The sequence below is a fragment of the Typopeltis vanoorti genome, chromosome 16 (genome assembly GCF_054136105.1).
Source record: "Typopeltis vanoorti isolate ZY-2024b chromosome 16, IOZ_Tvanoo_1.0, whole genome shotgun sequence".
NCBI classification, from domain to species: domain Eukaryota; kingdom Metazoa; phylum Arthropoda; class Arachnida; order Uropygi; family Thelyphonidae; genus Typopeltis; species Typopeltis vanoorti.
In genome coordinates this window covers 82,422,922-82,436,279 of record NC_143564.1, presented here as the reverse complement: position 1 = coordinate 82,436,279, position 13,358 = coordinate 82,422,922, and the positions used below count along the sequence as shown (strand labels likewise).

At 34.8% G+C, this 13,358-nt stretch overlaps 1 protein-coding gene across 5 annotated transcripts in view; it reads right to left on the bottom strand.

Moving 5' to 3' along the window:
• The window catches only part of LOC150098167 (CREB-regulated transcription coactivator 1-like), a 526,148-nt gene that overhangs the window by 494,921 nt on the left and 17,869 nt on the right, over nucleotides 1-13,358 (bottom strand). For all 5 annotated transcript variants that reach the window (XM_090405999.1, XM_090406001.1, XM_090406000.1 and 2 more), the window contains exon 2: nucleotides 4,227-4,334. In XM_090405999.1, coding sequence (XP_090262125.1) covers nucleotides 4,227-4,334 — 108 coding nt within the window. The remainder of the gene's footprint in view (nucleotides 1-4,226; nucleotides 4,335-13,358) is intronic.

The following is a 13,358-nucleotide window of genomic DNA, read 5'->3' as shown; positions in this document are numbered from 1 at the left end:
TATTTCTTGGGAAGCACATCAGGGGAAGACTGTTCCACAATACAGTAGTATAGTTCGCCCACCGTTTGTAGGTCTCACCTTGGCATTTTCCCAAGAATAATCGATTCATGCTGAAGGGGAGAAAGAAATGAAAGATGTATGAACTGGTCGCCAACATGCAAAATCACGTACTTTCTTGTCTGTCGCTGTACTAGTACTAGCTTGATTTTTGTTGTCGCTTTTCTTTTTATTAGTAATTTGTATGACGGATCCAGTACAGTCAACAAGTTCTGTTGTTAAACGTTTCAGTAGCTCTTGCAAAAGAATACTGAATATTCTGTGAAAAAGAATCGTCAGAAAGCTGTCTCCTTGTTCCCATTTCTCAAGTCATAAAACGTGCAAGTGCGGCGTATCGGGGTCGACTGTTAAAAGAATTCGTAGGGAATCAAAAGGTCAAGGTAAGCCAAAATTTAAATCTTCTAAAAAAAGCATCAGAAAAAGAAAACCATCGAAACCGTAGCTTTGAATGATGTTGATGTAGACGTTATAAGAAGAACTATTCACGAATTTTACGCGGTCGAGAAAAGAGTGCCAACTGTTCCGAAACTGATTCCTGTGCTTAAAGAAAAAATTAATTTTCCTTGGAAACGAGAAACTTTAAGGAAAATACTTATATTTCATGAAATCAGATTTTGTTTTAAAAAGTCCCAGAATAAAAGGAAACTTATCATGGAGCGAAGTGACATTGTTTTATCTAGAACGCAGCATTTGAGAGCAATAAGACGTTTCAGGGAGGAGAAAAGACCGATTGTGTATCTAGATGAAACTTGGAATGATAGTAACTTAACTTATGGAAAACGTTGGAAGTCTGAAGAAGAACGTGGAGTGCTACAAACCAGAAATGCCTCGTGGCGCATAATAATTTTGTGTGCGGGTGGAGAAATGGGCTTTTTACTGAATTCAAACTTACTATACAAAGCCAATTCAACTACTGGAGATTACCATGGGCAAATGAATTCTACGATCTTCAAAAAGTGGGCAGAAGAAAAACTAATTCCAAACCTTCCTGAAAATGCTGTTGTTATAATTGATAACGTTTCATATCACTCTATTCAATTAAACAAAGTTCCAAATTGGTCTAATAAGAAGCAAGTTCCTATGGATTGGCTCTCTGCAAATAACATTTCTCATTACCCAGATATGCGAAAAATTGAATTGCTTAATTTAGTCAAAAGAAACTCCCGCAACTAAACTCTTTAAATTCGACACGATGTTCAAAGAGCCTGGATTTCTAGCTTTGAGGCTACCACCATATCATTGCGATATTAATGCTATTGAGTATGTTTGGGCAGAAGTGAAAAGTTTCATTTGCCATCGCAACGTAACTGGGAATATTGACATCTCGAAACTTTTTGAGCTTTCAGAACAGGCGATTGAAAGTATTACAGTTCAAAACTGGGGAAAATATTGCTCTCATGTCACCTCATTGGAAAATATGTATTGGGACAGAGACGGAATTATCGAAGAATTATGCGAACCTTTGGTGATCGGTTTAAGTGAAAGTGATGGCGATTCGGACACCGATTCAGATGACTCTGAAGATTAAAAGGATTTGATAATGGTATTTTTTTTCCAACATTTTTTTTTGCATGGGTTTGTTAAAAGAGTCACAAGTCATAAATAATTAATTGGTTTAGAACATTAAAGTGTCTCAGTTCTCTCAATTGTAAGTTTAGAATATCTAAGTTCATTTGAAAAAATTGCGGTTTTTCTGCATAATTATTTTTATTTTATAGAAAACTTTCTTAAAAATAAAGTTAGTTAAATTTTTGTTTTATGCTATACCTTTTTTAATTTTGTTAATACTCTACACACATTTTTCCAACTGTTACACAAATAAAATAGTTACACTTTAAAAACAGCAATGTTCGTAAAAGAAAAGCTAAATTTTCCGACCTGTAATAATAAACAAACTCATCCCAGAAGACAGATTGATTACCCTATTATCGGAATGGATTCGCCTTTTTCTGACATGCGCAGAAGTGTCGAGGGATCTCTAATCGGTGGGCGAACTATAACAGGGATGAAGGAGAAACTTTTCCCCTCCTCCTTCAACCTAAATTAAAAGATCAAGGAATATAGAAAGAGAAATGGAAAGAGCATCTATTTAGGATGGAAAGAAATCATCTACCAAAAGAGGTGGATAAATATGGGAGGGATGGGGGGGAGGGAGAGAGAGAGAGGGGAAGACCATCTGTAAGATGGAAAGATGACCAGTGAAGCTGAAACAGACAAATGCCTAATCCTTGAGGAGAAGAAGAATGCAAAGGAAGGTATTAAAAATCATATTGGGATTGGGCAATACAGATTATGAAGACTGACTGCTAGTGTCTGCAGTCCACAAATTTTCAAACAGGAGAAAGAGAGGTGATATGATTGAGACTTACAAACTTCTGAAAGGATCATACAGGTTTTTATCTCATAGAGTGCAGGATTGGAATGGATTTACTCTGGAGGTTATGAATACAGTTAGCATTAATGAATTCAAGTAAAGGTATGACAGCTGGTATGGGTGATCTGTGGCTGCCCTTGATGAGTCCCCGACTCTCTGGAGGTCATGCATAATAATAAAATAGACAGAAACGTGGAAAATATCAATTGCATCCTGAATGGAGAACCTACACAAATACTTTCAAGCTTGTGGGTCACAATTTTTTTATCACAGATAGCAAATTAAATATAGAAATACACAACAAAATAAACAAAGCTGGAATGATGGGGATTCAAAGATATAAATTTATAATGAATAAGAGAAATTGGTGGGATTGGAGATTGGCTGTCTGATACGTTTCAGCGAGAAGTCTATGGAGGAAAGTTACTAATGGGGGTTCCCTAAGGGTCTGTTTTAATCAATTGCTGTTTAATATGTATATAATGATATTGGAAAAGTCTGAATGGTGATATGAAGCTGTTTGCAAATGATGCAAAGTTGGGGAGAGCTATCAGGAGTACAGCAGATGCTGTAGCTTTGCAAGAGGACTTGAACACACTAGTTGAATGGGTAAATGAGTGGGAATATCAATCCAATATTGCAAAATGTAAGGTTTTGAAATTTGGGAAGCAGAGATGGGATGTAGAGTACATAATCAGTGGAAATATCTTGGAAGAGGTAGAGGAGATGAGAGATCTGGGAGTGATTGTGAACAAGGACCTAAAATTCTGGGGACATATTGTTAAAATTTTGAGGACGACACAATGGATAATGGGAATGATGTTGAGGACACTGACTTGTAGAAGTAAGGATGTTCTGGTTCCCTTGTATAAGGCTTTGTTCAGGCTACATATAGATTAGTGTGTGCAGATTTGGTCATCTGACTTTCAAAAAGATGAAGATGTATTAGAAAAGGTCCAGAGATGATTGACTAAGGTGTTTTCTGGTCTCTGAAATGTTGAGTATGAAGACAGATTGAAAAAATGCAATCTGCAGAAATTGGTGGATAGGAGGAGGAGGATGAGAGGGGATATGATTGAGACATATAAGGTGTTATTACAAGATTAATGTGGGGGTAGGTTTTTGTATAGAATTGGTGAAAATAGGGAGAGAACAAGAGGTCGTCCCTGGAAGATATATAAGGAAAGTGCGAACAAGGAGGTGAGGAGCAAATTTTTACATGGAAAGTCAGGAGTGGTTGGAATGCATTGCCTAAGACTGTGGTGAGTACAGAGACAGTGAACATATTTAAGGCATGGTATGATAAACTGTGTGTAACAGTGGGACCTCCCACTGTTACACACAGTCTTCCAATGAGTCTTGACTCCATGGAAGTTTTAATAATAATAATTATTATTTAATAGCATTTTTAGGAAACAAAAGTACTCATACTGTACTGATGTACACCAGAAGAACCCTACTCTTACCTAACTGTCTTTTTAATAAGCAAATGAAGAAATTTTCTTATCATCCATGAAGGAAATGTCTGGGAATTATTAGAATGGGAACTTTAATGTAGTCGAGCTAATTTGATGTGCCTTGGAAAAGAAGGTGATAATATAATGCTAAGGTTAAGAAAATTCTAAAATAATAATAATAATTAATTTCATTTAAAATATGTGAAAAAAAGAATAAAATGAAGCATGAAAGAGAAAAGTTAAAAAATGAAGAAAAATCTTATAAAAATTTTGATCTTTCCAGATACACTTTATTTGTTCCAAGAGTTATCCACTAAATATTAATGGTTATTACATACCTGCAAATCGATGCTATTATTGCCGATCTGATTAACATTAGGCAATGACCCTCCTCGGTATGATCCCAATGACTGAGTAATATGTAAATGATGTTTTTGGTATGCTCCCTAAAATAAGTTACAAGAAAATATGTCAGCCAGCAAAAATTAATGTTCCAGTGACATATAAATATTCAAATAATAATATTAGTTATATATAAATTAAAGATACCAAGAAATTATATACTTGGTTTAATCCTTTATCCAAGCATAAGTAAACAAGTTTGTGCCTGAACTATTTTCAGGACTGGACAACTCATATAAAGAAGCTAATGACTTCACATCGCTTGCTTTAGTATCCCATAATGCAAACCACATCTTGCAAACATGTATAATACTATGCATTATGAGAAGGGTCACTACCAAGACCGGTTTCGACCTTCATTGAGGTCTCACCAGTGGGAGCCAGACCCAGAGGTGATACTAAGGTTGAAGTAATGCAAAAGTCATATTTTCATATATGAGTAGCCAAAAGGTGTCACACCTTACTATTAAAATACTCTGGATTAGAGAAAGTTGTTTGAAACTTTTTCCACTTGGTTATACTATAAATTAAAGATATCAAGAAATTAATTTATAGTATAACCAAGTGGAAAAACTTCCAACAATTAGTTATTTATGTCTAATATTATTTGTAATGGAGAATTTTATTATGCCTAAATACCAAGTAGTAAAATACTGAAAATTATAAAAATCTTTTTAACCAAAAGAATTAAAACTCAAAAACTGCGTTTAATAAAATTAATCTTTTCACTTCTAAATTTGGTGTATTCTCAAGCAGCAGGGCTTTTGCATTAAAAAAAATCTTTGCCAAAACATCTTTTAAACATATTTGAATTTTACAGGCATGTGCTGATAACTATTACGAATATAATTCAATTCAACACAAGCATTTCTCTGTCTACATGTGCTATCTAGAGGAAAATATCTATACTGCTGCAAATAGCAGAAGAAATCACACCAGTAATGTACCACATGGTCCAAGTCTTCCAAGGGATAGTAGTAATATGTGTAGCATGTAATAGTAAAAAATTCTGAATGCTAACCAGAAGTCATGAAAATTGCAAACCATCAGGAAAGGGGAAAGGAGATGGATAGACCAATCAGCCAACAATAAAGCCTAATGTGTAACAGAATACAAATAAGAATGTGAGAGCAGTTCACAAGTCAGGATGACTTCTGCTGAATGTTTGTGTTAAGGATAAGGCCTCGAAGTAGTACACAGTTGTTTTTTTTAGACATTGTACAAAGTTAAAACATGGTAAAAAAAATAATTACAGATTTTTAACAGACTCTTGTAACAGAGGGTGTTGAAAACGTTCATAAACCAATCACTAAAATAAGATGTATGGTTGGTCGGATGTGTGATCATATGGTGGTCAACCACTCAGATTGAAAAGAAGACACTTTCCATTCTAGTTCTACCTGCACCAAGAAAATAAAAATTCCACTAGGTAATGCTGTGTATATTCAAACACTTCATCAGGAGGGGGAGCAGATATCTGACAAATGTTGTGTTGCTCTAATCATATATTTCTATTTTGAAAAATCTCACACGATGGCTAAATTTTGAAAGAATGATGGATGGTGCCATACATTCAAGTATTGTATAAAAACACTAAACAAGATTTTCAAGAAAACATAATTAAACTTAATTATGTTTAATTTGAAAACGATTTGCCTAAAGTTTTGCATATTTTTTTAACTAAATTATAAAGGAAAATTGTAAATAAGTCAATAAGGAGAGTTTGGTGACTTTATTTTCTCAGCAGTGAAAATATCAATAAACAAAATTAATTTTAAGTATATATCACTCAAACTTCTTTTTTTCTCTACTTGGTATATAAAATTCCAAAGAACATTCACCAAGTTTTACCATGTATTTGGTGTATGACGATACAACAGCCACCAAATGGACAGGTGCAATGCTATGTTATTAAACTAATATACTGCTACTGGCTGTAATGAAATTTGGTCCATAAATTGCATGTATTCTCTTTGACAATTTTGTCTGTTTTAAGGGAAGAGAAAACTGAATCACCTAAATATGAGACTACCAGCAAACTCAACCTTTGGCCAAAAAGCCCATATAAAGATTCTTGACATGTTCTTGACAAGATCTGGACCTAGGTCTTTCCAACCAAAGGACAGCATCATTAATGACTAAGGTATAGAGGCAGGCTCACTCTCTTTAACATCCACTATCCAATCAGATACAGAATCTTAGTAGGTTCACTGTTTATGATTTGCATTACTCAATGATATTAAAAAATAATAATAATAATAAAAATCTCAGGAATAGGATGCACCGACATTCTTGTTGTCAGCCTGATCTCTCTCTCTCTCTCTCTCTCTCTCTCTCTCTCTCTCTCTTTAAACTCTTGACAGCCAAGAGTTTAAAACAGTGCTGTAAGGCAAGTGAAATCCTTAATCAAAAACAATATTAAAAGACAAATATATATACTCTGCAAAGTTCACATTTTTTAAGTAATGAAACACCAAGATAATCATGTTGAAGGTTACATGTAAACTATAGCTTGAGACATTTAAAGTTTCAAACCACATATTGGTCTGCTTGTTTGATATATAAATTAAATGAATATGTATCCTCTCTCATTTTAATAAAGTGATTTTTTCCTAAAAATTTCTGTTGGTGTAAATGACCAAGAATTAAAATGAAATTCAAAAAAAAGGGAGATAAATAATAAGAGCTAAGCATATCACTTATGATTATTACTATTATTACACAAGTACCTTTGTGGAGTCTGAAGACTCATCGCAGGTGACTCATGTCAGCTACACAATATCTATTGTACCTCTCCTTGAACCTAATGACTGACAAAGCGCTCAGAGATTCTGGCAACCCATTCCACTCATTCATTACTCTCAACATGAAAAAAAATATTTTTCTCACTCCCTTATTAACATACTCTTACTCAATTTCCCCTTCTGCCTTCTCTAGCTAAGTGCTGAATATTTCCTCTGCATCAGTCCTATAAAATCCATTTAATAACTTTATTAAATGGATTTTATAGGAATATTTCTATCACGTCCCCTCTTGTTCACCTATCAGCCAACTTTTGCACAAATATTCAATCTACCATCAGAAACATTCCACAGACTACCCACATTTTGGTCACTCATCTCTGGATCATCTCCACCACTTCCTCATCTCCAGGAAATCATGGTGATCAAACCTGAGAACAGTAATCTAGATATGGTCATATCAAGGCCTTATAAAGAGGATGAATGATAACTTCCTTGTCTTTGCTTTTTAGTGTATTCTTCAATAATCAAGTAATCCTATGAGCTATCTTGACCACCTTAGCAATATGTCATCTGAACTCCAATGCTCTCCAATTTTTGCTGACCCATGTGCACATGAAAAACATTTTCTGCACTAGTTTCCACTCTCAGACTAAACATGTGCACTTTAATTCTGATGGCTGCATTTTGAGGGTTTAATGCACTAAAACTGCTAGTGTAATATTTCTCATATTGATATTGCCCTTGTTTCGTCTAGCTATAACCTGTAAAACTGTGAGCACAAAACTGATTCATTTAAATCTGCATAGCTACAAAAATATCCATTTGTTTGTACAGTTCAAGTGAATTGTACTGTCTAGGAAACACTCAAACAAATATGCCTCTGCCACTTGCTGACATCAGCATAAGTTCACTCACACATGGTGGAGGCTAAAGGTTACTAATTAGAGTGTATTAAGTTGAAATGGATTAAGAGTAATATTTGGAGTGCAGACAATTGGAGAAATTACTAAAAATAAATGCCAAATATGATTTATCATATAATTTGTTTTTATGGTATGTTCAAAAATTGACTGTAAATTAGAAATTCTGAAAGCAAAAATTTTGGGCACACATGCCTATTAACTGTGTGCGCAAAATTTTGACTGGTGTGCACAAGCACATCTTGGAGGGAACAACATTGTCAGCCTATTTAAATCATCCTTCAACCTTTCTATTATTGCCTTGATTAATGCTGCTAATGCAAAAAAACCAATAATCATGCTGCTAATGCAAAATTACCCTTTGCATTAGCAGCATGATTATTGGTTTGCATCATCAGGAAACAATACCGTTGCTGCCTATTTTTGCCTAGAGGGAGTCCAAGTACGGCAGCTTGAAGGGGGGGGGGGGTTGCTGTCTGATGTCACACTTGGAGTCTGAACATTCCCTATGTGGGAGTGGTGACCCCCAACTCCTTTTCTCCTTTCCTGCTGCATGACCCTTCCCTTCAAATTTACCATTATTTTACCTGTAACCACAGTAAGCAGTAAAAAAAAAATTCCAGTCACTGCACTTAAAAAAAAAAATCCCACCAAAAAAAATCTCTAAATATATCAAAAATGCTTTAAAAACAATTGTAAAAGAAGTAAAAAGTCCCCAAAATAATGTTTATGGATATTCATTTCTGTATGACAGAAATGAATATCCATAAACAATATAAATATCGTTATATTTACAGCAAAAATACGAAGTTAGTTTAGTGATAATTTAATAAAGAGAGAAATATTGCAAAATGAAAGACAATACTAGGAATTAAAGATGAATAACTCAACATCTGGCTATCATTTCCAGGTCAAGTACCAAATGCCAGAAACAATGTGACAACAACGTTTCCTTCACATAGCAAACAGTTTCACTGCTATCTCCTAAACTTTTAACCTGCTGTCATAATTTATGTTGGGATAATATAGAAGGCCTCTGAACTTTCTTTGAATAACCATTCACATTTCTTCAGTTTCAACATCAATGCTGAGCCAGTTTAGATTTCTGAGGTTTGATGCAGCAAATGTAGACTTCATTTTAATTAATCCTCTTATCTTATTAAATGGCCTGTCTGGCCAAAATATGAAAAGGTTATATTCACACATGACACAGGATATGCATTAGGCAGAGATAGGGAACCTGTGTGTCTATCTCTTGGAAGACAAAAATAAAAAAATAATAATTGGGTAACTTGTTGCAAAGTTTATAGGAGTGGACAACTTGAACTTTCTCAATCACACAAACTCATTCTGAAATACCTGATATTTGCAGATAGGGAAGTCTTTTTATTGGAGGCATAGCTATGATGATACCTATTTATCTATTATTCTTCAGATAATTTTAAAAAAATACTCATTTTGATGTATACAGAGTTCTATGCAGTAAAGCTCAATCTGTGCTGCAAATGGTGCAGAATCTGTTTAACAACATTAACAATACCATCATTTTGTGTGTGAAGGATGATCTGATTCTTTTAGGGGGAGGAGAATATCAGTCTGTGAAGGTAGGCTTGTGATGTACTAAGATCATAATTTGTTTGTTCAAATAAGAACATATGAAGGCTAGCCAATTATCAATTATATATTTGGTTTAATCCTTTATCCAAGTGTAAGCAAACAGTGTTTGTGCCTGAAGTATTTTAAGGACTGGGGCAACTCATGGTAAAGGTGGAGTAAGTTCTGATCACTTGCCTTAGTATCTCCCATAATGCACAGCACATCTCCTTGTGGACATGTATAATGCTATGCATTTTTACTCCACCTTCACCACGAGTTGCCCGAGTCCTGAAAATACTTCACGTGCAAACTTTGTTTGCTTACACTTGGATAAAGGATTAAACCAAATATATAATTGGTAGCATAGCCAAGTGGAAAAAACTTCCATCAACTAGTCAATTATCCTTTTTCTTTCTACAATGAAAATTTTACCTAAAGACAGAAACTGTTAATTATCTCAAGGAAACTGCACAGATTCTCCATCAGAAAAACTTCTTCAGGAAGGGAGAGAGAGACAAAGTGGCAAACACAGTTTCAACAATGCAAGTGCAGCTAATTGATAACAGGATGTATAGTTGAAAATAGTTGTTATTTGGAGATTTCTGGATTATAAGTATAAAGGGGTAAATAACCAACTACATAGCAAACCAACATTTTTCATGCCAAACCTTTGACATTTCTATATATTTTGTTATTCCAACTAAAATAACCCAAGTGCATAATGAATACATTAAAATCTAGTGGAAACCTCAGAGAAAATATATGCACTTGAATATGCCTTAAACTTTTCTTTTAGTGTTACACGGTGATCAGCATTCATTTTCGAAATTTTGGATTTTACAACCGTGTTATAATTACCTCTTTTTATTATCCTAATGTTTCGATCTTCATATCAAAATCATCATCTTGAGCATACACAAATATACAAGACAAGCTGAGTTACCTTACAAACCGTAAGCTAGAGAAACAATGATTTGATCACATGTTATTCTACTGGCATGACCTTTAGTGAAAAAAAAAAAAAAAAAAAAAATTATTTATAAATTACATCAAGCTAGATTTAATTTAAGATAGCATGAATAAACATTTTTTCTTTTAGATAGTTTACTTTCAGTAACAGTGATATCCTATTTTTAGTATTACAATTGTTATTTTTGATTTAGGATCCTGGATTTACTACAGTACTGTTTATAGTTGTTCTTAGAGAAGAAGGTTTCTGTGGGTCAAATATATGCCTTCCATATGTATGGGATTTTTAGACCTTCATTTTTGTTCAGATTGGGGTGGTTGATAATGATCTCACAGGCTTCCTTCAATTTGCATTCATACCATGTTTTGGTGTGATGTAGACAACTAGTGCTTTTCCAGTCAATTCTATGTAAGGTGTTCAAGGGCATGATCAGAAAGACCAGCTTCACCCTGATAACAATAACAACTGTAATATTAAAAATAGGATATCACTGTTACTGAAAGAAAACTATCTAAAAGAAAAAATGTTTATTCATGTTATTTTAAATTAAATCTAGCTTGATGTAATTTATAATTTTTTTTTTCCACTAGAGGTCATGCCAGTAGAATAGCATGTGATCAAATCACTGTTTCTCTAGCTTATGGTTTTTAATGTAACTCAGCTTGTCTTGTATATTTGTGTATGCTCTAGATGATGATCTTGATATGAAAATCGAAACGTCAGGATAATAAAAAGAGTTAATTATAACACGGTTGTAAAATCCATAATTTCGAAAATGAATGCCTTAAACTTATTCATAGTTTCCAAGCTTGCCTTACTCTCAGGCAATGAATTCTACTGCAGGGTTTTAGTTTGTTGGCCACATCTTCTGGCCAGAAAGTGACATTTTTAACAGTCTATAAATGGTTGTCATCTGTGTGTAGGTGGGGTCATAATTTAGTTGGCAGTGGGTGGATTGGTCTTTAAGAAGGGCGGTCATTTTTTTTTTATATTATAATCTGTGCAATTTAAAATGACAGTAGTATTGCCCTTGTCCACTTTCAGGATTATTATTATTATTTTATTTTTATTTTTGTTATTTCTGAGATATACAAGGGCTTTGCATTCTTTGTTGTGCAGGTTGCTTGCAGGAGGTTTTGCCTGTGATAGCACGTCGGTGACATCAAACCTAATACTATCAGCTTCACTGGAGAATAGGTTGTAGATTCCACACTCGATGTGGATCATGAAATCTCTAGTCACTACATGTCTGGATGCAATAATGAGGTTTTGGTCCCAACTGAGTGCATTGATGGCATCTGTTTTGAGGATAGTGTTGGACAGATTAACAACGTTGTTTTTGGGCAGTCTTGGAGGCATTGGTAAATTTTTTATTAGGTTTCACAACATTTTGATGTGCCGAATTTCTACTTTTGCAAATTCCTTGGCAGTCGATGCATTCGAGATGTCTAAGGGGATCGTCCAAAACATCCTCCAAAGACCAGCTACAACCTCTGGATTTATCTGGAGTGTACCAGGTACCCTGCAGCTGCAACCGTTCATACTATGGTCAAACAGGTAGGACAGCCAATATCCATATATCAGAGCAACAGGATTACATCCATTTCCACCACTATGGCTACTCAGGATTAGCAGACCATGCCCTGGATACTGAGCACAGAATCCACTGGGAAAAAGGCCATTTTACTCGACCGAAGCAAATTTAAATTCGAGAGGCTTTTCCTTGAATCTGCTGCAGTTCTTACCAAATATCCCAACCTAAACAAATATGGCTGTATCAAATTGCCTCTCATATGTGAAATCCTAATATGGCAGACAGTCAACCAAACAGCCAAGAACACCCAGCCAAAGTGGCATAATTATAGGACTTTAGGTTCATCCTGTCTTTCTCCTGTTCCATCTTTTTTACTGAAATGTGCCTGCGTGCATGTGTCTGATACCAGTGTATTAATCTCTGAAGATGCCGATTTAATTCTGGCAAAATATAGGAAGTAATAATTAAATATTTCTAGTTATTAACTAGTCTATGGTCAATTTCCTTAAACAACACGACATCATTAACTGCATACTCTGCATCTCCATCTTTGCCTGCCAAATTTCAAGACTTTGTACTCTGCAATATTAAACTGTCAGCTCTATTCGCTTGTCCACTCACAATCTATTCAGATCCTTCTGTTAGGCACCACAACATCTGCTCTACTCCAAAAAGTTCCTCCCAACTTTGCATCATCTGCACATCTCCAATTAAGCATGTCCCAATAACATTAGCAAACAAGTTAAACAATAATAGTCCCAAAACAGACCCATGCATCACACCATCAGTGATTTTCCTTTTGGGATAACACTGCTATACACAACTTGCTGATATCTACCTGACAGCCAATCAATCACCTATTCTACTCTAATTTAGTCTCTTATCCAATCTATTTCAATTTAGTTATTTTGTGTGTGTGTGTGTGTGTGTGTGTGTGCGCGCGCGCACGCAGCAATCTATCAAAAGCCTTTGAAATAACTAAATATAATAACTAAAATTATTTCGTTTCTGTTTCCTATTTCTCACCAAAGTCAATTTGGCATCAATATCAGAAACAGCACAGGTAAAGATACATGCTTGCAAGCACTGCACGAGTAAGCAAGACTAAAGAGAAGAAACAAAGCAAAACTAGAAGTTCTAAACTGCACCATCTAGTGGGCTTAATTGAATGTGTTCTGCCACTGAGATGAGGATGAGTCTCCAAGATTCACGTGAGGCAGATTTTTTTTTTTTCAGGATTTTTGCCAATTTTTCTGAAGTGCCAAGGAAATATGGGATGGTGGTGGATCCCTTATTCATTCATC